Genomic DNA, 27,120 nt, shown 5'->3' with positions numbered 1-27,120 from the left:
GCTTCCATGAGACACAAGTCCTCCTTTCTTTAAGGAAAACGCAACACTGCCAAGAGCTAGAGCACGGGCCAGCAAAGCTTCTACGCAGCCTCAGGACTCTGCCTAGTTGTCCCTCCAAAGAGCCTTCCCTGGTGCCCCAAGTCAGGGTTGAGTCCTATGCCACTAGCGTTGGCCACTTTCTATATCCACATGTTCATCTGTGTCCCCACACCTTGCTGACCGGGAGCTCCCTGACAGCAAGGACTCTAGCAGCCTTGCCTGGCACACAGTGCCCGTTCCATAAATATCTATGGAAATGAACTGAATTACCTTCTTTCTTTTATACCAACCTTTTTCTGCCACCATGTAAAAAGTTCCAAATAATTAAAGTTGCCCCTATTAGGCCTCAAATCACGTTATTGAGCTATTTCTAAAATGCTTTAAATATTTCCTTGATTTGTTAACAAAATACAGCAAACATAATGTAACCTTTCCTTGAGGTCCTGTGTCTACTCATTGGCTTGTGAGTTTGGCTGCTCTAAGGGCATCTAAAATGGGTGAAACAAGCCAGTTTGTTTCTCTCGCATGTAACAATGCAAGAATGAATAAATAGTCCAGAATGCCCAGGTGACTCCACAGAGTCAAGGACCTGAGCCCATTTCATTTGCTCTTATCTTTGGGTATTTCTTCCCTTCTCACCACCTAACCCCAGGACTGCAACCCAGCCTGTGGAGAGGAAAAGGCAGAAGGGCAGAGCTTGTCTGACCTGACATGTCTCACTTCTGCTCCTAGTCCAAGGACCAAAACTGAGCCACATGGCCACACCCAGCAGCCATGATCCATGGAGAACTTGGGGGCTCTATTACTAAGTGAGAGAAGGTGAAATTGAACTTTATGGACAGCGTAGTGTCTGCCACCATCTTTATAAATTTTAATCATGGTACTATGCTGTGTTTTGGTGGTTCCCTCAAGGACAGCTGAAATGTGCAGGACTGACTCTAGCAAGGACCCAGACTGCTTGAGCTTACAGGTCTTCACCTTCTCAATCACTGCTTGATGCTATGAGTATGCTTGCTTCTAGCAGCCCCACTTCCTAATCTGCTTAGAGTCAGAAAATCAAATATCCAAGCTTTTTAGAATTATATATGTTACATACACACACACAGACAATCAAATGGGATGCAAGTAGAGATAGTTAAGAGGATAGGCTCTGCACCAGAGGTGGCACAGTAGACAGAGCATCGATCTGGGGTGCTGAGATCCCCAGTTCAAAACCTCAAGGTTGCCAGCTTGAGCACAGGGTCGCCAGCTTAAGTGTGGGATCATCCACATGATCCCAAGGTCATGGCAAGCCTGAGCAAGGGGTCACTGGCTGCCCTCCCTCAGGGCACATATGAGAAGCAATCAATGAACAACTAAAGTGAAGCAATTACAAGTTGATGCTTCTCATCTCTCTCGTCCCTCTCTCTCTCCCTTCTTGCCTGTCTCTCTCTCTCTCTCTCTCTCTCAAAGAAGAAGAAAAAGAAGAAGAAGAAGAAGAAGAAGAAGAAGAAGAAGAAGAAGAAGAAGAAGAAGAAGAGGAGGAGGAGAAGGAGGAGGAGGAGGAGGAAGAGGAGGAAGAGGAGGAGAAGAAGAAGAAGAGGAGGAGGAGGAGGGGAGGAGGAGGGAGGAGAAGGAGGAGGAGGGAGGAGAAGGAGGAGGAGGAGGAGAAGGAGGAGGAGGAGGAGAAGAAGAAGAAGAAGAAGAAGTAGTAGTAGTAGTGGTGGTGGTAGAGGAGGGGGAGGAGGAGGAGGAGGAGGAGGGGGGAGAAGAGAAGGAAGGGGAAGGGGAAGAGGTAGAGGAAGGGGAAGAAAGAAGAAAGAAGGAAGAAGGAAGAAGAAGGTAGGTTTTGGTGCCAGGTTGCCTAGGACTAAATACTGCTTTACTACCACTGTCTGTGGAACCTTAAGCAAGTCACTTGAGAATTATAATAACTCATTGGGTTGTTATAAAGATTAAATTGTTACATTCAAGCATGTCAGCTGGCACACAGTAAGTGTGAGAGCTATTATCACTAATATGAAATAAGCTACTGATCTCACAGGCTGGGTGCCAGAAAGACCCTCCTCTGAGCTGAGCTTCCTGAGCCTGCCAGCAGCACCCCTCGCTGCTCAGAGGCCCTGCCCTCCCCCCCCCCCCCACTCTGGGCCACACTCCAAACAACTCAAGCTGCTGGGAGCCAGAGGGCTAGAGAAACGGAGCCTTTGTAAATTGGCATCAACTTGAATTTGTATGTTTTATTTCACTTACATCCTGCACGCATTTTTAATAGCATCTCAAAGACAATAGAGGAAGCTGATAACAAATGAAAATGCATTAATGTTAGGATTCCTATTCCGTGTTTACTTTTCCATTCTCCAGATAGCCTTACAGACAGACAGAGGTCCCGTTTCAAGAAGGGATAATGGAAGCTGATCTTCTCATTTATTAAACACTTACTGCAGAAGGGCTTCTCAGCATAAGCCTCTAGATCAAAGCCAGAGTGACTATCTCCATGCCTAAAAGCTCAAACAGCAAGAGAGAAGGAAGCCACAGGGAAGGCAGATATTCTGGTGAGTGAGTTAATTTGATTCCCATCACATGATGCCTGCCTTTGTAGAATTTGTTCTAGAAAACGCTCTGCTGTATCCCCAAATCCCACCTACAGGCAGGCATATGCCCAGACACCGCTGTGAAAGGTGAAGGGTATGTTGATAAACTTACCTACAGAATCAACAAACAGAATCAAACACAAAGCAACGAGAAATAAAACCAGTATCAAAGTAATGGACCTTGACAGCGGAGCCACGTGGATGACATTTATTAGAGCCACATGCATAACATTTATGAAGACAGAGTCTCTGCCTCTCACTGCCTAGCACTGATCTTTGTAACTGAAATTGTGATTAATTGGGGAATGCCACAGCTTTGTAATTTCCCATTTTTGTTTCTTCCAAGAAACTGAAGAGCATCGTCTCATGTTATTCTATATTCTTTTTTTATATTTCATTTACACGGCTCACAAAAATTAGGGGATATTTATTGCTTCATATTCATTTTGAAATATCCTTTAATTTTTGTGTGCAGTGTATTTAATTTTGAACAAGAAATTCATTTACAGAGCTTGAAAAATCAAAAACTATATAAAGGTACACACGCAAAGCCTCCCCCCACCGCACCCGCCTCTCCACGTCGGGGCAGGTCCCCCCTCCTCTCCATCCTAACAGAAGCCACTGGGGCGGCTGTGGGGCCCTCCCAGAGCCACACAAGCAGGTACGAGCATGCGCGCGCTCTCCATCCCCTTCTGCACAGACTCTCACACCAGTCTGCTTGTTTTTCTTTTCACTTTCGGAGATGTTTCCATAGCAGTACATCTAGAACTTCTTTATTCCAGATAAAGAATCTGGAAGAAACAAACATTACACAGGACCCCCGGCCCTGGTCAACTCGGATGAGAGAATAGACCCCTCATCGTGCAGCCCCTCGAAGCTGCTCAGACGCGTCCACCAGTGAGCGTTACAATCGAGCAAGGGGCAGGGCCAGGCTCCCGCGCATGCTCTTTGTGCAACGTAGCCCCTCCTCCCTCCCCTCCCAGCACCACAGCGTCTTGGGCCCCCGACCAAAAGATGCTTTCCTACACAACGCATCCTTATCACTCACAACCACACTGAAGGGAAGCTGCTCAATCTTCAGCCTTTTTTTTTTAATACACATGTAGCTCTGAAAGTAAAAATAATAATTATAATAAATACTACTTTTTTAAAACCAGTGACTAGATGATGGTGCTCTGTTAACAAGCGCCCAACAAATTTTGAGTCCTTTGCCCCCGCTGTCTAAATTCATCCTATTTCTGATGCATTTCACAATAAGTTACAAATGTCAGAACACTTTACCTCTACTAAGTTCAGCATGGCCCTGGCCGGGTAGTTCAATTGGTTAGTGTCATCCTGATATGCCATGATTGTAGGTTCAATCCCCGGTCAGGGCACATACAAAAATCAACCAATGAATGCATAAATAAGTAGAACAACAAGCCTGTGTTTCTCTTGCTCTCTCTCTCTCTCTCTCTCTCTCTTTCTTCTTCTCTCCCTAAAAATTAATTTAAAAAATTTAAACAGTTCAGCATGTATATCATCAATTAAACTTAATATTAGTTTAGTGTTTTTTTTTAATTATACATCATGAAATGTTTTGACATGAGTTTTGACAAATGCCTACATTATATTGGTTAGCCAGGTAAGGATGTTTTACCATTTTCTATCTGCCAATCTAGAAAAGACTGCTCAGCTAGGGACTGCGGCTGAGATGCTGAGAGAGAATCCCATCAGACCCATTAGTGACAAGTGCAGGGCAGACTTATTTCAGCTCCAAGCAAAGATGCATTGTAGGAATCGAGTATAGAAAAAGATGTCACTCTCCAAGGTATCGAAAATGGGTCCATGCCTGACTGGTGGTGGCATAGTGGATAGAGCATCGACCTGGGACATTGTGGTCCCAGGTTCGAAACCCCAAGGTCACCAGCTTGAGCATGTGTTCATCAGGCTTGAGTGTGGGCTCACCAGCTTGAGCGTGGGATCATCGACAAAACCTCATGGTCGCTGGTCTGAGCCCAAGGTCACTGGCTTGAACAAGGGGTCACTGGCTCGGCTGAAGCCCCTGGGTCAAGGCATGTGTGAGAAGCAATGAATGAACAGCTAAGGTGCCATAACTATGAGTTGACGCTTCTCATTCCTCTCCCTTCCTGTCTCTCTCTCGTTCTCTCTCTCTCTCTCTCTCTCATACACACACAGACACACACACACACACACACACACACACTCACAATGGTTCTGTGTACCAGCTGGTAAAGCAAGCTGGAGGCATGAAAAACTCAGGATTAAAATCCAAGTAGAACCCACAGAGACCATAAACTTTGAAAAGGGCCTGACAAATAGTCTGAGTGCACAACTGGCTGTCTATCTCTACCGTCACTTTTTCTCTTTTCTTAGCACCTCCCACTCCCCAACCATGGTTATTTTATGTGCCTCTGACTCCTGTGTGCAAAGGAGTGGCATTAATTCATGGAAAATACCCATGGGTAGAGCGTTGTCCTAGTACACCAAGGTTGCCGGTTCAATTCTCAGTCAGCAGAGCACATAAAAGAATCAACCAATAGCCCTGGCCGGTTGGCTCAGTGGTAGAGCGTCGGCCTGGCATGCAGAAGTCCTGGGTTCGATTCCCGGCCACGGCACACAGGAGAAGCACCCATCTGCTTCTCCACCCCTCCCCCTCTCCTTCCTCTCTGTCTCTCTCTTCCCCTCCTGCAGCCGAGGCTCCATTGGAGCAAAGATGGCCCGGGCGCTGGGGATGGCTCCTTGGCCTCTGCCCCAGGCGCTAGAGTGGCTCTGGTTGCAACAGAGCGACGCCCCGGAGGGGCAGAGCATCGCCCCCTGGTGGGCAGAGTGTCGCCCCCTGGTGGGCGTGCCGGGTGGATCCCGGTCGGGCGCATGCGGGAGTCTGTCTGTCTCTCCCCGTTTCTAGCTTCAGAAAAATAAAAAATTTTAAAAAAAAAGAATCAACCAATGAATGCATAAATAAATGGAACAAATCAATGTTTCTCTCTTTCTCTCTCTATCTCTCTAAAATCAATCAAAAAAAATTTTTTTAAAGAAAGTACCCATGGCCTGACCAGGAGGTGGCGCAGTGGATAGGGCGTCGGACTGGGATGCGGAAGGACCCAGGTTCAAGACCCCGAGGTCGCCAGCTTGAGTGCAGACTCATTTGGTTTGAGCAAAGCTCACCAGCTTGAACCCAAGGTCACTGGCTCCAGCAAGGGGTTACTCAGTCTGCTGAAGGCCCGCGGTCAAGGCACATATGAGAAAGCAATCAATGAACAACTAAGGTGTTGCAACGCGCAATGAAAAACTAATGATTGATGCTTCTCATCTCTCTCCGTTCCTGTCTGTCTGTCCCTGTCTATCCCTCTCTCTGACTCACTCACTGTTTCTGTAATAAATAAATAAATAAAAATTTAAAAAGAAAGTACCCATGGGATAACTGACTTAAAATGTCACAACCCAACTCACTGTGTCATATAAAGAATTACAACTGTTAACAGAAGCAGCATGGAGTCTAGAAAGAAGACCAAGGGTCAAAAATGTGAGTGTCTCCAGCCATGTCCAGTGGAGAGTGTGCTAGATCTAGCCAAGGTGAAGCTTCCAATTGGATGTGTAGGCAAGCGTCTGGCCACCCTAAATCAATGATGTCAGCCGTGAAGCCATCAACCCACTTATACCTCTTGCCACACTGCTTTGTTCCCCAAGGAGGCGTCTGAAGGCATTTGTTTCTCATGCCCACAGGAGACAGAATGCAATGACCATCTGCCCCACACATCTGATCCACTTGGCATTTCCATGACTCATCATTCTGGTTTGTGCAGTAATTTCCTGTGAAGTGGGCTGGCATGATCTGGGCACACATGGGGTACTCAGATGTTTTAGTTTCTGGACTTGCGATCCTGAGAACCAAACCCTATCATGCCATTTGGAGATCCTGCCCAAGCAGCCAGATGATTTCCCTTAGCTCCCATCACTACCATGATTCTCTCGAGTGTTAAGTGCCTAAAACAACAGAAAAACTAGTAATTTATGTAATTTCCTCTCTAGAGACAGGTCCTCTCCAGACAAACATTCACAGGTGGGCTCTAATTGCCCTCCCTCTTTCCCACTCTCCATCACTGGTCCCTTTGACCCTTTTATCTTTCCCCCTCCACCAGAATACGTACTTACCTCCAGGGTCCCAGTTCTAGGTCATGTATCCTTTCTTCTATTTGAGTAGTTTGCTCTTTCACATCCCTACCTCTTATTTCAGATGGGCAGAGCATCGCCTCCTAGTGGGCATACCAGGTGGATCCTGGTCGGGCACATGCGGGAGTCTGTCTGCATCCCCCAGCTTCTCACTTTGGAAAAACACACACACAAAAAAAAATTCAGTGAGAGGAGGGGAGGCAGAAACAGACTCCTACATGCACCTTGATCAGGATCCACCCAGCAAGCCCACTAGGGGACAATGCTCTGCCCATCTGGGGTGTTGCTCTGTTGCTCAGCAACTGAGCTCTTCTTAGCACCTGAGGAGGAGGCCATGAAGCCATCCTCAGCACCCAGGGACAACTTGCTCCAAATGAGCCATGGCTGCAAGAGGGGAAAAGAAAGAGAGAAAGAGGGGGGAGGGTAAGAGGGGGAGTGGTGGAGATGCTTATGGTCGCTTCTTCTGTGTGCCCGACCAGGAATTAAACACGAGACATCCACAAGCTGGGCCAACGTTCTACCACTGAGCCAACCAGCCAGGACCAAGACTCAACTTTTCCATATGGTAACTTTTCCCTTCAGCCTGAAATATTTTCTTGTGGTGCAGTCTGCTGGCAATAAACTCTTAGGGGTGATGGGAATGCAGTATAATTAAATGTCAAAATAACCTGGAGATGTTTTCTCTGAACATATGTACCCTGATTTATCAATGTCACTCCATTAAAATTAATAAAAATAAATAAATAAATAAACTCAGTATTTTTTTTAAACTCTTAGTATTTTTATCTGAAAATTTTATTTTGTCTTCATTCTTGAAAGGTATTTATGCTGGATAAGGAATCCTGTGTTGATAGTTTTTCTTTCTGCACTTTAAAGATGCCTTTCCACTGTCTTCTGGTTTCTATTATTTCTGAGGAAAAGTCAGAAAATTTTTCTCTTGCTAAACTAGTGACTATCTCTTGTCTATTTTCTCCACCTTAAAGTAAGTAACAAAGCTTCAAAAGGAGGGAGCGAAGGAGGAAGAAGCTACATATCATTTTTGATTAAAGGTTATGGTTTTGTTTTTGTTTTTGCTTTTAGCATAGTGCCTAGCTAGGCACTCTGTTAACATCTTTATTTTATTTATTGGTTTTATTTAGGAATTAAATTTAATGGGGTGGCATTGGTCAACAAGAAAACAGGTTTCAGGTAAACATCTCCATAGTGTTTGAACTGTTTATTGTGTTGTGAGCAAGTTTGTGTTTTGAGACATGATGCTAACTAGAACTCAAATACTGAACAACGCTCAGGACTTGAACCATTTACCTGCAAACACCCTTACTCGTGCCTGCCCCCCTCCCTCCATCACACTCAGAAGGCGGAACACCAGACCTAATTATACCCCATTACCCATCTGCTCGGAGCACTTGAGCACCTAAGCATGGATCCCACGGTGCCTACCAGTCATAGTCTAAATCGATGACTTCAAATCTTAAAACAGAGGCCAATGCCATCAGCTAATCCTACACTTCCCCAGTAAATCTCCTTCTATCATGACAGCAATGTCATCTCTTCATCTCACTGCACATTCACTCATTAAGGAGACAGATGCATGAGGATGAAGACTCCCTCACCTTCCCAGCCCCAGAGCCACTAACCTACGAGCATTCGAGCATTCCTATCCAGTTCTCCCTCTCTTGTTATAATGGAAACCATGTCTGTGCTCCTGGCCATAGCCTATCCCTCCACTTTGCACTGAATTCTTCAGTCTCTTCAAATATTTAAAATCTTTGCTATTGCAATAATCCTCTCATTCTCTAACTTTATCAGTTTCTTCTTGGTAGGGGCTAGATCATATTTATGTGCCTACAAATGAGCCTTCATGTTGGTAATTTTTTAATTGAATTTCTTGGGGTGACTGACACTGGTTAACAAAATTATACAGGTTTCAGGTGCCCAATTCTACAACATATCTCTGTACACCATATTGTATGTTCACATTTGAGGGAATGTTGCTATTTATTCTTAAAAATAAATAATCATGCTCCCTAAAAATCAAAGCTTCTTCCAGCCTCTACTATTTTATTTTTCTGCTTCTCTCCCCAGCAAAATCCCTCCAGAGTTATCTGTATTTCCTGTTTTCACCTTCTCACCCCCTTCTCACTCACTCCGTTTAGGCTTCCCTTCCACCAGCCCCCTGACGCTTCTCCCATCTTGCCCATTGGTCAGCTTTCTGCTCCCCTCTGCTCAACCCTCAGCAGCACTTGAGACAACTGGCCACCCCTCTTCCCTCCTTCGGGATTTGATGTGACCATACTCTTTCCAGTTTTCCTCTTTACCCCACCGTTTTCTCCCCTGCAGGGGTCTCCTCTTCCAGCCCGCAGCCCAGGACCTGACCTTCCTCACACCTCCTCCACCCCGCTCCTCCACTCGGTGATCGTATCTCATCCAAAACCACCGATGAACCAGTGATCCTCAAATCTATAAAGACAGCCCTGATCTTGCCTCTGTGCTCCAGATTTTGACACTCAACATCAAGTGACATCTCCACTTCAATATCTAAACTTAAACTTAATATGCTCAAAGCAAAGTCTTGATTCCCTTCCACAGTCGTGCCCCTTCTGCAGGCTTTTCCCTGCCAGTGAATGGCACCACCGCCTGACCAGGCGATGGCACAGTGGGTAGAGATCGGCCTGGGATGCTGAGGACCCAGGTTCAAAGCCCTGAGGCTGCCGGCTTGAGTACAGGCTCATCCGGCTTGAGCACAGGGTCACTGGCTTGAGCACGGGATCGTGGACATGATCCCACAGTCACTGGCTTGAGCCCAGGGTTGCTGGTTTGAGCAAGGGGTCACAGGCTCAGCTGGGGCCCCTTGGTCAAGGCACGTATGAGAAACAATCAATGAGCAACTAAAATGATGCAACTACAAATTGATGCTTCTCATCTCTCTCCCTCAAAAATAATAAATAAATAAATCACCTGGACCTCGTGTCGTGAGATTTTTCCTGCACAAAGTCAAGAACTCACACACTACCAGCTGGCCCTGGTCAGCAAAAACATAAACTGTGGGAAATGCTACAGGCAAACCGGCCTGGCCCTACAGCGGATACACTCTAAAGCAGGAGTCGGGAACCTTTTTGGCTGAGAGAGCCGTGAACACCACATATTTTATTTTATTTTATTTTATTTTATTTTTATTTTTATTTATTATTTTTTTATTTTTTCCATTTTTTCATTTTTCTGAAGCTGGAAACGGGGAGAGACAGTCAGACAGACTCCCGCATGCGCCCGACCGGGATCCACCCGGCACGCCCACCATGGGGCGACGCTCTGCCCACCAGGGGGCGATGCTCTGCCCATCCTGGGCGTCGCCATATTGCGACCAGAGCCACTCTAGCGCCTGAGGCAGAGGCCACAGAGCCATCCCCAGCGCCCGGGCCATCTCTGCTCCAATGGAGCCTTGGCTGCGGGAGGGGAAGAGAGAGACAGAGAGGAAAGCACGGCGGAGGGGTGGAGAAGCAAATGGGCGCCTCTCCTATGTGCCCTGGCCGGGAATCAAACCCGGGTCCTCCGCACGCTAGGCCGACGCTCTACCGCTGAGCCAACCGGCCAGGGCGACACCACATATTTTAAAATGTAATTCCATGAGAGCCATACAACAACCCATGTACATTACGCATAATCCAATAAAAATTTGGTGTTGTCCCGGAGGACAGATGTGATTGGCTCCAGCCACCCACAACCATGAACATGAGCGGTAGGAAATGAATGGATTGTAATACATGAGAATGTTTTATATTTTTAACGTTATTATCTTTTTTATTAAAGATTTGTCTGCGAGCCAGATGCAGCCATCAAAAGAGCCACATCTGGCTCACAAGGCATAGGTTCCCAACCCCTGGTCTAAAGAAAAGGAGATTAAAAGAGAATTTACAGATTAAAAGGCTTAAAATGCCTATCAAGTAAGCCTTTTAAAATAACAGACAAGACTGTAACATCTAAGGATGGACATGTGGGTGATATAGCTACAAAGACACGCAAACTTGTGGTTACTGTGAAGTCAGGGGCAGTCATCTTTGCCAGGAGGAAGGTGGTTGGGTGAGGGCTGAGTCCATGGCGGGCTCCTGGGGTGGTTGCCAAGTTCTTTTCGAGACCTGGATACAAAAATGTTTGCCATCTAATAATTAAGCCATAGATTTAGTTTAGTCAACTTTTCTGCATCTGTGTTTTTTGTTTGTTTTGTTTTTTTGTGTGTGTGATATAGGGGAAAAAATCTTTTTTAAACCTCAAATACAGGAGGTGCTAAACTCCTTTCAAAATGGGCCATACAGGACATATTTTAGATTTTGCTGGAAAGGAGGCAAACTCGAGGATATTGTGCAGGTACTTATGTAACCATTTCACAATGCATAAGGACAAACCCGAGCACTGCGACCGGGGACAGGTCACTAACCCTTGAACTTCCGATCCCAGGAGGTTCCCATTCCTCAAACCCCGCCACCCATAACCCCATTCCCTCGCCAGTTCCTGCCGGTTCCCGCCGGCTCCGCTCCCCCGGCCCCCCTCCCCGCCGCAGGCGGGCACTGCCACCCTGTCTCTTAGCAACAGGCAGACTCCACCGCCACCTCCCCTACCAGCACGAGGAGTTCTCGGCTCCCCCCACCCGCTCTGGGAGAAAAGGCAGAGCCCAGGGAAACACAATCCCTGGGACCTGGACGCCCGCGAAAGTCTCTGTACTAACACTTCCCATCAGTCCTCTACCACACCCTTGTCACTCAAGGTATGATCTTAGACGAGGGGACAGCAACAGCATCAGGTAGCCTGACAGAGATACAGAATTTCTACCTCATCCCAGACCTACTGAATCAGCCTGCATTTTTAACAAGATCTCAGGAGATTATCATGCGTATTCACATGTGACAAATGTGGCTTTTACATCCAGGTAACACCGAGCCATAAATACATCAAGCTGGGAACACCTACAACAATTGAACTTTTAACCTACACGCTAAAGCACAGCCTTTATGATTTACAAGAGGAAGTCCCCAAAGCTGAGTTCTCTGCGCATTAAGGGTGAAAATTCCCTCGTGCCTCCTCTGACCAGCAGTCCAGGACAAAATGCATCACTGACCTCAGGTTCCTGCTCTCAGAGCCGTGGGGAAATCAGGATGGACAATTTCCATTCGCAGGGTAAGGGTGTTGCTGCTTATGAATAACATGGAGAGAGAGAGTTCAAAGAATGGGCAGCTGGGAACAACAGGGTAATTCAGTCAAATGGCAACATACGAAGAATCCCAGACCCAGGGAAGGCAGCAACTAAACCCAGCTAAACAGCTCCCAGGAAACAGGCTCCACTTGCATTTTCAACCTCAAAATTAAAATTCTTCTAATATTGTCAGTGGGTATGAACTCCTGAGAGAAGTTCCCAGGTTAGTAACTTCCCAGTTCTGGTATGTTCTCTCCATATCCATCTATCTTGGGAAACTGCCGACCTTAAGTTTAACTTCCTCATCAGATGACTGGGAAATCAGAGTAGACACATCCCAGTCCTAGAAGAACCACTATGCCTCATGGGAAATACTAAAAAGAAGAGGCTGACGTACCGAAGAACTCCACAAACAAAAACACAATGATCATTTTTTAATGGCAAAGACAAAACAGCAAGACAAGGTTGGAAAACCCTTCTTCAAACAGAAAACGCATTTCTAAAAATCCTACAGCATAGATGAACTTCAGAAGACTGTGAAAGAAGTCAGTCACAAAGAACCATATATTGGTATGGTTGCATTTATATGAAATGTTCAGAATAGACAAATCCATACAGAGAGCAGATTAATAGTTGCCCAGACTGGGAGGATTGGAGGGTTAGGTTAATGGCTAAAGGGTATGGGGTTTCTTTGGGGGACAGTGAAAATGTTCTAAAATTAATTGTGGTGATGGATGGCAACTCTGTGAATGTACTATAAGCCCCTGAAATATACACTTTAAGTGAGTGAACTGTATGGTATATGAATTATATTTCAATAAAACTTTAAAAAAATCCACGGCTCCATACTAGATCCACATTAGTCTAAAGACATGGAGTTCCTACTACAATGTAAAACCTTTCTGGGAAAAAATCTGAAGGGAAAAAAGAAAGTTGACATCATTACTAGGTAAAGGCCTCAGCTAGATTTCCCTAGCAAAACATTCCCGTCTTAACTTGGGGAAGAATTTCACAGTCTTGTCTCAAAATTATCAATCTAATGGAAATCCCCATCTAGCTTTAGGTTCCTGTTCCAAAAACTCTGGAAAAACCGTAACAGGCAAAACACACTGTCAAAACACCTTTAATCTATGTGGGCCATGGAAGAAACAGAGGATCATGAGACAGAACAGAATACCAAGTTAAGAATTCACTATCATTACAGAAACTCAAGTCCAAAAAAGACCACACATTTCCCAAGGAAGCTGTGTTTCAAAAGTCCCTCAATAACACAGCTCACAAAGAATGGCAGCCATGAGAACCTCCCTGGATGGCTGAGGCCTGTACGTAACCACACAGACCTCAGTTCTTCTGCCCCTACCTGGTTTTTACCTTGGCAAATTCTCTTTTCAATGTTAAATTTTCCACACCAAGAGCAGAGGGATATCAGGAGAAGCACTGTGAAGACCCTAGGGGGCACACTCAAGGGTCTGTGTGGACCTCATGGTCACAGCTGTCACCATGGAGAGAAAGACAGAAGGGGAGGTGGAACCCTAAATCAAAACACACAAAACCCTAGGGGCACTGGGTTGCCTAGGGAGAGAAAAATCTCTTCAGCTATTGGCCAGCAGGTTCGTCTTGCCCTAACCACGGGATTCTCACTAATTCCCAGGCAAAATAAATTAAAAGACCAAATGTTATTAATCAATTAATAGTGGAATAGATGCTGTTTGGCTTCTGCCTCTCTACTAGACTCTTGTCCTAAAGGGTCTGCTTCAGTCCTTAAGAACAAAACCGCCGCCTGACCAGGCGGTGGCGCAGTTGATAGAGCACTGGGCTGGTATGCAGAAGACCCAGGTTCAAAACTCCAACATCACAGGCTTGACAGGCTCACCAGGCTTGCGCATGGGGTAGTGGCTCCAGCATGGGTTCATAGACATGACTCCATGGTCACTGGCTTGAAGCCCAACCAAAGTCTCTGGTTTGAGCAAGAAGTCACTCACTGTGCTGTAGCCCCTGGGTCAAGGCACATATAAGAATGCAAACAATGAACAACTAAGGTGCAGCAACGAAGAACTGATGCTTTCCATCTCGCTCCCTTCCTGTCTGTCCCTATCTGTCCCTTTCTCTGTCTGTCTCTCTGTCTCTCTCGCAAAAAAAAAAAAAAAAAAAAAAAAAAACCCAAAAAACAAAAAACAGCCATTTCCAATGCCAAGGACACAGGAAACTAGCAAGTGGTTAGAACAGTGCCTGGCACATAATAGGTATTCAATAAATTTGTTGAATGTCTCTTGAATGAATGCTAGTATTAGCTCCCTTGGCACTCTTGCCTTCTTCTCTTAGCCTGGAAAAACACACACACACACACACACACACACACACACACACACACGAAGCTGAATCCACACCTGTCTGATGCAATTCCATTTGTATGTAACCTTGCAAAATTAATCAAGTTAACAATTACTGTTACAATATACTGTACAGTAGACATCTGGAGAGCAGAGGTTTTTGTTAATTTTGTTACTAATGTACCTTAAGCTCCTAAAACAATGCCTGACACATTGTAGACTCTCAATGAATATTTGTTTAATGCCGAATGAATTATGTGCCTACACTGTGCCAGGCAGTACTGCTAGGCCACTCTTGCAAGAGACCCTTTCACAGTCATTTCAGCAATAGCCGCAGAGGCAGCCTTGAGTCCTCCCACCACCAGGAGCCGCTGTAGGACGCGCCCACTTCCTTCCACGTCACCGTCTATCGGTGTCCTTTGACCCCGTGAAGTCGCTGCCCCTAGTTAAGATGGCGGCGCCGATGGTCGCTGCAGTCGGAGGACTGTGGCGGGCCATTCGAAGGTCGCCCTCGTGGGGAGGCCCCAGCCGCCGGCCGCTCTCATCCAAGTCTCCTCCATCTGAGGCGACGGCCATACGTGACGCCTTCCTGAGCTTCTTTCGGGACCGCCATGGCCACCGGCTCGTACCGTCCGCTTCCGTGCGGCCCCGCGGCGACCCCAGCTTACTTTTCGTCAATGCCGGCATGAACCAGGTGGGGGGCGGAGTTTGTGAGTTTTCGTGGGAGAAAGGCGCTATGGGATTGGGTAAAAGAAGCAAGGGGCGGAGTCATACCTTTTGGAAAAAGAGGGCAGTGGTTGGGCCGGATTGGGGGCTCGAGTTAGGGTCTAGGAAAGACTTAGTTGAGTATTAGGCCCGGGAATGGTGAGTTTGGAGTCCCATGGGGGCACACTGGTGGAGGAAGTCTGACTTCATTTATTAATTCCCTGAATAAACTCATTCAGTCATTCATTACAGGATTGGGGTGTTGAGCACATGCTATATGCTAGACTGTGTTCTCTAAGCCTTTGACTTTGAGCACTGCTTACCATCCCTAGACTTGATTGTCTTCATCTGTAAACTGGGGAGTGGGGGGTTTTTTAACCTTAGAGATCCCTATTAAACGCTGATGTTGTTAGGATCCCCAGCACCCTGTGATCTGTTTTGTACCCTGAAGTTATTGGATATGCTTGAAGCTGAGGTGGAGGATGCAGCCACCAGAACAGAGCTCCTCCTTTTATTTTGCCTATTTTTCTAGCAGAGGATCTCTGATGATTTCTAACGAGAGACTGGGATATCCGTCTCCCCCTTCTTCATGTGTTCCAGTTCAAGCCAATCTTCCTGGGCACTGTGGACCCACGAAGTGAGATGGCAGGCTTCCGACGTGTGGCCAACAGCCAGAAATGTGTGAGGGCTGGAGGACGCCACAGCGACCTAGAGGATGTGGGCCGAGACCTTTCCCATCATACCTTCTTTGAGATGCTTGGCAATTGGGCCTTTGGGGGTGAATATTTTAAGGTGAGTCTCCAGGCAGTCCTGGAGTTAGGAAAGGCTCAGTGACCAACTAAGAAGTGGATCAAGCTTAGTCCTCTCGCCAGTCCTCGAGTTTGCTTAGGCAGGGTCTCATACCAGACCCAGAGGCTAAGTGCAAGATAAACAGGTATAATAGGAATGTGTCTCATTTCCCTAATTCTCCTGCAGGCTCCTTGATGGCCAGGACTATGCCTCTTTCCTAATAGCTGGTCAATAATAGTTGTATGAATAGACAATGACACTAAAATTCAGGAGTTAAGAAAATCATTTCAGGCTACTTTGGTTAGAAGATTTCTGGAGAAGGTGGAACTTGAAAGAAAGGAGGATTTAGAGGAGGGAGGAAGCTTTCTGGGCAGGAAAAAACTTAGAGAAATGGTCACGGCTTGTTTTAGAAACAAGGTGGACAGTGGAAATGGTTTTGTCTTAAGCTGAGGGCTGAACTCATGTGGCTTGATTGATGCTTCCATGGGGCTTTCTTCTCACCCATCTTCCTCTTCCCACCCTATGTGGGTTTCTACTGCAGGAGGAGGCTTGCAGCATGGCCTGGGAACTGCTGACTCAGGTCTATGGGATCCCTGAGGACAGACTGTGGGTCTCCTACTTTGGTGGTGACCCCAAAGCAGGACTGGACCCAGATCTGGAGAGCAGGGATATCTGGCTCAGCTTAGGGTAAGTCCATCTTCCCTAATGGACCAGCACCAGGCCTTAGAGTCTCAGCACGTCCCAGGACTGTGGGATCAGTCCTGTTCCGCTTCTTGCTGAACTTGAAGGAGAGACTGTCACGGCAGAGAGGGTCCAGCTTCTGGGTTTGTCTGTCGCCCCACCACCCTGGCTTTCTTTCCAGGGTGCCTGCCAGCCGCATGCTTTCCTTTGGACCACAGGAGAACTTCTGGGAGATGGGGGATACTGGCCCTTGTGGGCCCTGTACCGAGATCCACTACGACCTGGCTGGCGGGGTCGGAGCCCCCCAGCTGGTGGAGCTTTGGAATCTGGTCTTCATGCAGCACAACAGGTAATGGGGTACAGAAGCTTCTGGCCTTCGCCCCTAACTGTTTAAACTAGTCACTGTGGTTCTCTGTGTGGCCTCTGCTCTCTTAGTAAGTGATGGAGTTGAATTTGATGGTCTCTAAGGTTTTCTTCCAGCCTTGACATTCCTCTTTCTAAGGGCAAAGTATTCTGCCCCAGAAAGGGCATGTCTGGGTCCAGGCAAGGGCCCAAGGTGAGGTGAGGGTGGAGGTCACCCTTTATAAGAAAGGACAGGACCCAGGCCAGCGTCGTCTGTGTTTGGGGGTGGGGCGGGGGGGTTCTATTGCCCTCTGGGTCCTCGCTCTGTCCTCCCTGGAGCCCTCCTCACTGCTGTACCCCACTTGAGCTTCTGCCTCTCACGTGTAATCCTGTGCGGGGCCTCACCTTGCACCCCTTCCTCGGCCAGAGAGGCAGATGGAAGTCTGCAGCCCCTGCCCCAGCGACACGTGGACACCGGAATGGGGCTGGAAAGGCTGGTCGCTGTGCTGCAAGGCAGACGCTCCACCTACGACACTGACCTCTTCTCCCCGCTGCTCAGCGCCATACACCAGGTGAGCCTGCCTCTCCCTTCCCAGGAGCCCTGGCCTGCTCATCACCGTGCTTTGGGGATCTGGTCTCCTGCAGGAAAGTTCCTGGCTGGAAGTGAAAAAGGTAGCAGTCAGGAGAGTTGGGGCAGCTGTACTTCTAGGAGTTGGCTGGCTGTCAGTTTGGGGCAATGAGGGTGACCAGGCCACGTGTCTGTCATCCTCCGGCAGGCTAGCTTAGACTTGTTCACGTCACAGCTCAGCAAGGTTCCCAGAAGGAGTGCAGAGGCACACAGGGCCTCCTGAGGCCTGGGCTCAGAACACGGTCGTTTCCACCGCACTCTGTGGACCAAAGCGAGTCACAGCCGAGCCCGATTCAAGAGAAGGAGAAGTAGCTCCTATCCCTTGATTGAAAGCAACTGTAAAGTCACAGTGCAAAGTGGCATGCACACAGAAAAGGGAAGAACTATGACCATTTTTGCAAACAATGGCCACAGAGAGGAAGGCTAGAGTCCAATCTTGTGGAACCTGGACGTCCCAAGTGGGGCTTTTAGTCTAAGTGTGGTGAGCAGGGCTCCAAATAGGGAGGAGTGTCATCTGACTGACACTTTAAAAGGTCACTCCTGTTGGCACATGGAGGATGGGCTGCAGGAAACGAGAGTAGAAGCGAGAAACCGATTGGGGGGCTATTTCCTAGTCCCGGGAAGAGACACAAGGTCCTGCTCAGGCTGCTGGTAGTGGAAGTGGGAGTGGAGCGCGAGTTGAGAGCTCTCCGGGAAGTGGAAGTCCAGGCCCACTGATAGGTTGGGTGAGGAGGGGAAGGAGAAGGCTGGCTCCCGAGTGTTCGACTCAAGCATTGAGGTGAATGGCGGGACTGTCTATTGAGAGGGGGCAGCTTGGGGAAGAGGCAGGTCTGGAGCTGCAGGAGTCTGGCAGTCTGCTCTGGGGCACACACATGAACACGTTTACCTCTCCTCTCTGCCCCCCGTAAAGCCTGTAGAAGCAGGTGTGGGTCATGGGAGCACCTGGAGTCAGACAGGCCTGGTTCAAATCTCAGATCTGCTCCTGATGAGTTGTGTGGCCTTGTGGCCCTTAGATCCTCTGAGCCTCTGTTTCCTTTTAAAGTGGGGATAGTATTACCTTCCAGAACAGGATGTTTTGAGGATTAGACATCATGTCATCCAAACACCCACACAGTTCTGATAGTAAAAATTCAGTAATGATCACACCTGGGATTATTGCTGGTGTGAATGTGGGCCCTTGAGGGCAGGGTCTGACTCTCATTCATCTTTGAAACTTCTCCAGCCAGGCCATTCCAGATGTGGTCGGCTTTAGGACGGACAAAGAGCATGCCACCTGGGCCAGTTCACTCAGGGCCAGCAGCCATGTCTCCTCTCCTGCTTTCCAGGGCTGTGGGGCACCCCCTTACTCGGGCCGGGTAGGGGCAGCAGACGAGGGCCGCACAGACACGGCATACCGCGTGGTGGCCGATCACATCCGCACACTCAGTGTCTGCATCGCCGATGGCGTCTCCCCTGGAATGTCAGGCGCCCCGTGAGTCTGGAAGGAGTACAGAGAGGGGCAGGGGCAGCTGGGGCCCGCCGGGGAGAGGGAGCAGATGAGAGGCGGGCCGGGTTTGGATGGCGGGAGGAGCCAGGAGGAAGAGGGCTTTGCGGGCGGGAGCACGCACTAGCCCCCGCCCTCCCGGATGCCCAAGCTGCCGACCAGGGGCTGCTGGGGGGTTCACATCTGGGCTCTGAACCCCTTCAGGCTGGTTCTTCGTCGGATCCTCCGTCGAGCTGTGCGGTTCGCTACCGAGGTGTTGCGGGCACCACCTGGCTTCCTAGGCAGCCTGGTACCCGTAGTGGTAGAGACGCTGGTAAGGACAGAGCTTTCTCACTCCTGTGAGCCTCCCTGAACACTCAGGGAGCCTGCTGCTGAGCCCAGGCAGTGAGCCCATCCTGGGCTCGTCACCCTGAATGTCCACCCCAGGGTCCCACCAGCAGGCTGAGAAAGCGAGAATTGCTTACAAAAAGCTGAGAGCCTTCAGGAGGCCTCCTTGCCCGGGCTGCTGAGCCTTTGACCTTGGGAACCCCTCTGCCTGTTGTCCCCACCTCACAGGGATATTAATTCCCATTTGGGTCCCTCTGCCATCAGCCTGTTGGAGCCTCCAGGACAGGTGTCCTCAGGGGAGCCCAGGGTGTGGGGTTGCAGAACAGACGGCTGCCTCTCATACCTCTGCCCTCTGCCTCCTCCAGGGAGACACTTACCCAGAACTGCGGAGGAGCTCGGCCCAGGTACTGGATTCGGATGGGAGAGGGGGCCAGCGGGAGTGGTGGGGAGAAGCTCTCCCTCCAGTCCTGTCCCACCCCCGGTGCAGATAGCCAGCCTGGTGTCGGAGGACGAGGCAGCCTTCCTGGCCTCCCTGCAGCGGGGGCGGCGGATCATTGATCGGACCCTGAGGCGCCTGGGACGTTCTGACGTGTTCCCTGGTGAGTGGGGTGCCTCACCACGGTGTGAGGGCCTCACTTAGGCAAGCCAGGGCAGGCCGAGGAGGGAGCTGTGGGCCCGGCCTGTGCCTCACATCCCCCCTTCCTCCTCCCATGTCCCTCTCTCTGCTCTTTCTAACACCCATACCTCTCCGGTGGACACCACCCTCCCATGTCCCTCTCTGCTCTTTCTAACACCCATACCTCTCCAGTGGACACCACCCTCCCATGTCCCTCTCTGCTCTTTCTAACACCCATACCTCTCCGGTGGACACCACCCTCCCATGTCCCTCTCTGCTCTTTCTAACACCCATACCTCTCCAGTGGGACACCACCCTGCCCCTCCCCAGTCCCCACCGCCTCACTGCCGGGCCGGCCCTGCCTGAGACTCCGCTTTCCAAGGCCAGCTTCATGCCTGGAATGAGCTTCCCTCCTCCTCTGAATGATGGCGGCCAAGAATACCCCGGGCGACCCCCAGTTCTGGCCTTGGCTCACAAATTCAGAAGGTGACCCCTGCCCTGGGCCAGCTGGCATGGGGAGATGGCAGTGGTGCATGGCACCTGGTGTGGCTAGAAATGCCTTGACCCTTCTCCTCATTTCTATCCCTCCATCCGTCCTGCCCTTCCCCACTCAACACCCTTTGTCTTCCTTCCGAAAAGCCGAAGTGGCCTGGTCCTTGTCAATGTCTGGGGACCTGGGGATCCCCCTAGACCTGGTAGAGCTGATGCTGGAGGAGAAAGGGGTGCAGCTGGACTCGGCTGGGCTAGCGCAGCTGGCCCAGGAGGAGGCCCAGGTGAGGCTGGGCACCCCCAGGGTTCTGTTGGGACCGCCAGCCCCTCCCCAACCCTGAGTTCCTGTGGGGGGGGGCCTGGAGCTGTAGGCTGAGGTAGGGTCTGTCCTTCACCTCAGGCCCCACCCACAGCCCATAGAGAGGAACACTAGTGCAGTGGGCTAAACAGAAACAGAGGGAAAGACCAGCCCAGTGTCCTAGGAGGCTCCTCCAGGGGCAGAATTGGGTGAGGGGGCCCTGATCCAGGGACCCTGCACAAGGGGTGGTTCACCAGCCCACCCAGGGTCTCCAGCAGCCAGCAAAGCCCTGCACGCTTACTCCCGAGGGGGCTGCCGGGTCCACAGAGCTGTGGCAGGGTCAGGGCCCTGCGGAGGCTCACATCCCATTGCGCTTTCCACGTATCCCTTCTGCACGCGCACACGCGCATGCCCGCCTTGCAGCTCCGGGCCCAGCAGGCTGAGCCAGTTGAGGAGCAGGGACTGAGGCTCGACATCCATGCACTGGGAGAACTGCAGCGCCGAGGGGTGCCCCCAACTGATGACAGCCCCAAGTACAACTACTGCCTTCGACCCAGCGGGGGTTATGGTGAGAGCCTGGACTGAGCCGGGTGGCCACAGGCTTACCTGGTGGTGACTGGGAGGGGCGGCAGAGGGTTGTCCTCTGCATATCCCGGGGTAGCCACCAGGGGCCGCTGTGGTCCTCAGTTGGACTTTCCCCCTCCCCCACCCCAGCCGGGTGCCCGTTGGCTACAAGGACATCACAGACCCACGTGTATGTCTTAAACCTGCCTGGCGCTGATAACCATTCTTCGCCCTGGCAGAGTTTGGCCTCTGCGAGGCCCAGGTGCTCCAGCTGTACACAGAAGGTGGAACAGCCGTGGCCACCGTAGGGGAAGGCCAGCGCTGTGGCCTCCTCCTAGACAAAACCAACTTCTACGCTGAACAGGGAGGTCAGGCTTCAGACCGAGGCTACCTGGTGCGGGTGGGGCAACAGGTAAGCCCACACACACACAGGCTGACTTCTGCAGGAGGCAGATCTGAGCTGAAAAGGGAGCCAAGGGGAGGGAGAAGCTACAGTCACTCTGGCAGCGTGGTCCTTGCCCTTCCCCAGGATGTGCTGTTCCCAGTGGCCCGGGCCCAGGTCTGCGGAGGCTTTGTCCTCCATGAGGTGGTGGCCTCTGAGTGCCTGCGGGTGGGGGAGCAGGTGCAGCTGCACGTGGATACGGTAAGGACGCCCCCTGGCTGTTCCTGATACCTTGCAGCCCCCTTCCCCTCTCTACACCCCCCTACACTCTCACCCAGGAAGCTGGGTGACAAAAACGTTTCAGGCCTGGCGTCTGGGCTGCATGGAGAAGCACACAGCAGTCCACCTGCTCAACTGGGCACTGCGGCAGACCCTGGGCCCTGGCACCGAGCAGCGAGGCTCCCATCTCAACGCCGAGCGGCTGCGCTTCGACGTGGCCACCCAGGTGAGCAGGGCACAGAGAGGCTTCAAGTGAGGCGACAGGCTCGAAGTGAGAAAGTCTGGTGGTGTGGGGAGTCTGGCCAGTCCACGGGCCTGGTCTCCCTGCCACTCAGTCACTGTGGGAACCTGGGGAGTGTCTTCCTATCGGACTCCTCCTGCACAGCAAGGAATTGACTAGACAGTGTCTGGAGCCCTCCTTCACCAAACAGCTGCTCTCTCCCTTTGTCATTTCCCTCCTCTCCTTGCACATCTGGTTCCAGGAAGCCCTCCCTCCCTAAGTGCCATCCCACCTGGCTGCTCCTTGCTCCTGCATCTCCCCGGCCTCTACTTCTCTTCCATCGGGCTGCCCCTGTAAGCTCCCTGAGTATAGAGCCTCCATTGTATTTCTCCATCAACTTTTAATGCCTAATGAAAGGCCTGCAGCTTCCAGTAGGCCCAACTCCCAGGTAGTTTTCTAAGACAAAATTTATTCACTCCATAAATGTTTATTGAACACATTTTACATTCTAGAACCTGGGGATAGTTCAGTGAACAGTGACTGTAGTTTTTTGTTGTTTTTATTTTTCGATTGATTGGATGGGAGAGAAGCATCATCTCATTGTTGCACTTAGTTGTTCTGCGTAGTTGTGCACTCATTGTATCTCGTACGTGCCCTAAGGATCAAGCCCATGACCTTGGCGCACCAAGGTGCATTATTCAGTGAGCCACCCACCCAGGTCCCAGTGACTGCTTTTCAATGCATCAGTGGCAGGCATGGGGCTGACCGCCTGTTGGCCTGTCCATCTCCCTCCCACCTGCCAGACCCCGCTGACCCCAGAGCAGCTCCGGGCGGTGGAGAGCGCCGTGCAGGAGGCTGTGAGGCGGGATGAGGTTGTGTACACAGAGGAGGTCGCCTTGGCGCACACAGCCCACATCCCTGGCCTGCGCTGTCTGGATGAGGTGAGTTGGGGGAGCCCCTTGGTCGAGATCACTTTTCCCCCACTGGCCAGTTAGCAGACCTGTCCCCTCTCACCCGCAGGTGTACCCAGACCCGGTGCGGGTGGTGTCAGTGGGCGTACCCGTGGCCCGTGCACTAGACCCAGCCTCTCAAGCTGCACTGCAGGCGTCTGTGGAGCTGTGCTGTGGGACGTGAGTCTCCCGCGTCTGCCTGCCCTGGGCTGGGGCCGATCCTCACCCTTCCTTGGTCTTTGGAGCCACAGCCCCTGGTTAGGCTGCTCTTTCCCATAATCCCCCCTGACTTGCTCCCCTGCCCCCCTCTGTCCACAGGCACTTGCTGCGCACGGGGGCTGTAAGGGACCTGGTGATCACTGGGGAGCGCCAACTCGCCAAGGGCACCACCCGCCTGCTGGCCATCACTGGGGAGCAGGCCCAGCAGGTCGGCATGCCAGCAGGGCCCTGGCGGGTGCTGAGTGTGCCTGGGGGCAGGGGACACATGCAGCATGCTCTCAGGCTGGGGGCTGCCCAGCGACAGAACCAGTGTCCCTACATGTGCACTGCTGGCAGCTGGCAGCTGCTGGGATTATTCGGTGCCTTGATTGGTCCTGATTGTTAAACGTTTCTAATTTGGCTCCAAGCAGCTATAGGTTGAGAGCCTTGAAAATAAGCAAAGTGTCCTGACCATCCTGTTCCCTCCCTGCAGGCCCGAGAAGTGGGCCAGAGCCTGGCCCAGGAGGTGGAAGCGGCCACAGAGCGGCTGAGTCGGGGCAGCCAGGATGTGGTGGAGGCTCAGCGGCTGGCCAAGGACATGGGACGACTCACTGACGTGAGGGCCATGCCCACCGTGGAGCTGCAGTGCGCGTGTGCGCATACACACACACACACAGCATGTATACACACGCACACCCCATGCACACACACACACAGCATGTACACACACGCACACCCCATGTACATACACGCCGCACACCCGGTGCATACACACATACACACCCCATGCACACACACACGCAGCATGTACACACACGCACACCCGGTGCATACACACATACACACCCCATGCATACACACACACAGCATGTACACACACACACAGCATGTACATACACGCACACCCGGTGCATACACACACAGCATGTACACATGCACACCCCATGCACACACACACACAGCATGTACACACATGCATACCCCATGCATACACACACACAGCATGTACACACACGCACACTCCATGCACACACACACAGCATGTACATACACGCACACCCCATGCATACACACACACAGCATGTACACACACGCACACTCCATGCACACACACACAGCATGTACATACACGCACACCCCATGCACACACACACAGCATGTACATACACGCACACCCCATGCATACACACACAAGCATGTACACATGCACACACACACAGCATGTACACACACACACACCCCATGCACACGCACACACAGCATGTACACACATGCACACCTCGTGCATACACACACACAGCATATACACATATGCATACCCCGTGCATACACACACACACCCCCTGTCCTGGTCCTGTGTCCTTCCCCGTGTCTCCCTGGACCCTTCCATCTCTCCCCAGCATTCCCATTGGCTCCAGCTGGCCCAGATGTTTGTTAGTTGTCTGCAGGGTGGGGTAGGATGAGTGTGGTCTCTTCCCTGGCCCTGCTGTCCCTGCCTCAGAGGCGGAGGCTCAGGGAGGTGTGAGGTGACATACTGCCTCTGGCTGTAGGCTGTGGACACTGCTGTGATGCCCCACTGGCAGCGGCGGGGGCTGCAGGCCACACTGAAGGCGCTGCAGCGGCGTGCCAACACTGCTATCCGCAAGCTGGAAATAAGGCAGGTAGGAGGGGGTTGGGCTGCGCCCATGGGGGCGGATGCCGGCCACACCCATCGAGGGCCAGAGACACTCTAGTAGGAACACAGAAGCCTCAGGCCCGGCGTGGGGGTGGGAGTAGGTGTCAGCTCCCTCTCGTGCCAGCTGGTGTCATCACCAGATGCCCACTTCTCTGCCAAACTGTCTCCCCGGCTCCCAAGTCTGGTCAGCCTGTCCCTCCAGGAAGCTGACCGCTGATTTCTCCATTCAGCCCTAATTACTCCTTGACTGTGCATTCTCCCTCCAGCCCCTCTCGTCCATCTGTGCTCCAGCCTTAGTCCTTTCACCTTCAGCGACCTATTTGTCGGGGCCTGGAGCTGGAAGGGACGGGAGGGAGGACACAGGTGGGACCAGAGAAGGAGGCCGCTCTAGGCAGGGTGCCTGGCCCCTCTGCTCAGAGCTGAAGACCTGCTGGAGGGTTGGGGGGTTCTGGACGCAGCTCAGTTCGGAAGTAGAGGCCTGTTGCCTTCCAGCCTGACCCCTGTGCTGTCCTTCCTGCCCCGCAGGCTGCACAGAAGACCCAGGAGCTGCTGCAGCGGCACTCAGAGGGGCCGCTGATTGTGGACACGGTTTCCACCGAGTCCCTCTCGGTGAGTACTGGGTGGGGGTGGCCCCAGGGTCTGCGGAGGGGAAAGTCCTAACGAGGAGGTACAGGAGCTGGGGCTGTGGGGTCACCACCTGCCCTCCTTTGCCCAGGTGCTGGTGAAGGTGGTCCGGCAGCTGTGTGAGCAGGTGCCCAGCACGTCCGTGCTGCTGCTCAGCCCGCAGCCCCTGGGGCACGTGCTGTGTGCCTGTCAGGTGGCCCAGGTGAGGGGAACAGAGCAGCCCACCCCGCCCATCTCCTAGTCCAGCCCTCCGGTTCCACTCCTTTTATTCCTCCCAGACAAGGGAGCCAAGGCTGGGGGATGTGATCCATGAGGGACACCCCAGGACATAGAGAGGGTCACCTCCCTGTCCCTAACCGCCACCCGTCCCCACCAGAGACGGCGCCATGAGATTCCCTGATTCCCACCATCCCCCTCCAGGCTCCACATCCCTTGCAAACAAGCAGCAGCCATTCGTCAACCTCCACACACATTCCCAAGCCAGCCCTCACCTGTCCTCGCCCGATTCCCCCCCCCGTGCACCTGACTGGACGGGGGTGCTAATCACCGGGACTCCACTCAGTGCACTGCGTGGACGGTGGCAGGCGGCCTGTTCTGCATTGCTGCTGCATTTGTTTCTCTCCCCAGAGCGCCACGCCAGCTTTCACAGCAGAGGCCTGGGCGCTGGCCGTGTGCAGCCACATGGGGGGCAAGGCCTGGGGCTCTCGAGTGGTGGCCCAGGGCACCGGGAGCACTGCTGACCTGGAAGCTGCCCTCCGTACAGCCCGAGCCTACGCCCTCAACCAGCTCTGACCCAGGGACTCCCGCAACTGAGGAGACAGCAGACAGGCCAGTGACAGTTGCTGCTCAGTAGCTGAACGTGGTCAGAACCAAACACGAAACTCCTCGAAGGAGCCCTGACGGCCCCAGCAGGACCTCCCTGGAGGCTGCAGGGGGGCGAGAGGCTGGGGCCAAGCAGCTGCGCTGAACGGGGCCAGCCCGGGCTGGGTTCTTCGTGGACACAGGAAATGTGGGCTGCTGAAGGCAGGGTCGGCCCAGAGACACACTGCGCTAGGCGAATGTGCAAACGGGGACTGTCCTGGCTGTGACTGCTCATTGGAAAGTATTTCCCAGAAGCCTGGCCTGGGTGGCGCAGTGCGGAGAGCGGTGACCGGTCGAAACCCTGGGCTGGCCCGGTCAAGCCACATACGCAAGCAATCCAAACAACTGAAGTGAAGGAACTATTGCTATAAAGTGATGTTGGTACTTCTCGCTTCCTGTCCTCCTCCCTCCTCTCTGTAAAATTGAAAAATAAAATCTTCTCAATAAATAAATAAATAAAACTATTTCCCAGAGCAGAGGGAGTTCCAGAATGTTCTTTTGTTTAAAAAAGAGCAGACTCTCCCTTCCCAGCAACCTGGTATGGGTGCCCTTCACCAGTCTGACTCCTCACACTGGGCTGAAGGCCGCCTAGAACCTGCAGCAGAACCAGCCTTGTCGCCACAGGTGCTCGGCCAGCCTCTCTCTGCCAGCCTGGCCACACACAACTGTCATGAAAAGAGGATCTGTGGCAGGGCACATCCTCTCAGGTGTC

At 51.6% G+C, this 27,120-nt stretch overlaps 1 protein-coding gene across 2 annotated transcripts; it reads left to right on the top strand.

Annotated features, from left to right (window-relative positions):
- Positions 1-14,524: 14,524 nt before the first annotated feature.
- AARS2 (alanyl-tRNA synthetase 2, mitochondrial) lies at positions 14,525-26,881 on the top strand. 2 transcript variants are annotated; one of them, XM_066251610.1, is made up of 22 exons: positions 14,525-14,991; positions 15,603-15,794; positions 16,333-16,478; positions 16,654-16,821; positions 17,242-17,386; positions 18,768-18,913; positions 19,130-19,238; positions 19,618-19,656; positions 19,740-19,851; positions 20,508-20,641; positions 21,079-21,223; positions 21,459-21,631; positions 21,749-21,862; positions 21,966-22,106; positions 22,904-23,041; positions 23,121-23,230; positions 23,369-23,477; positions 23,742-23,864; positions 24,799-24,909; positions 25,449-25,532; positions 25,639-25,749; positions 26,175-26,881. In XM_066251610.1, exons 1-22 carry the CDS (start codon positions 14,749-14,751, stop codon positions 26,337-26,339), a joined length of 2,958 nt encoding a protein of 985 aa, XP_066107707.1. In that variant the 5' UTR covers positions 14,525-14,748; the 3' UTR covers positions 26,340-26,881. The 2 variants fall into 2 exon arrangements, with proteins under 2 accessions (XP_066107707.1, XP_066107716.1); XM_066251619.1 differs by lacking the exon at positions 26,175-26,881 and having other exon boundaries at positions 24,799-24,905.
- The last annotated feature ends 239 nt before the right edge of the window (positions 26,882-27,120 follow it).

Source organism: Saccopteryx bilineata, chromosome 1 (assembly GCF_036850765.1).
Source record: "Saccopteryx bilineata isolate mSacBil1 chromosome 1, mSacBil1_pri_phased_curated, whole genome shotgun sequence".
Taxonomy (NCBI): Eukaryota; Metazoa; Chordata; class Mammalia; order Chiroptera; family Emballonuridae; genus Saccopteryx; species Saccopteryx bilineata.
The sequence above is the reverse complement of the archived record's forward strand: the minus strand, read 5'-3'. Positions and strand labels throughout refer to the sequence as shown.

Coding starts and splice junctions, on each gene's coding strand:
- AARS2 (XM_066251610.1), top strand. CDS start 14,749: ATGGCGGCGCCGATGGTCGCTGCAGTCGGAGGACTGTGGCGGGCCATT. Junction 15,795..16,332: donor TTGGGGGTGAATATTTTAAG/GTGAGTCTCCAG, acceptor TTTCTACTGCAG/GAGGAGGCTTGCAGCATGGC. Junction 21,863..21,965: donor TGCAGCTGCACGTGGATACG/GTAAGGACGCCC, acceptor AAAACGTTTCAG/GCCTGGCGTCTGGGCTGCAT.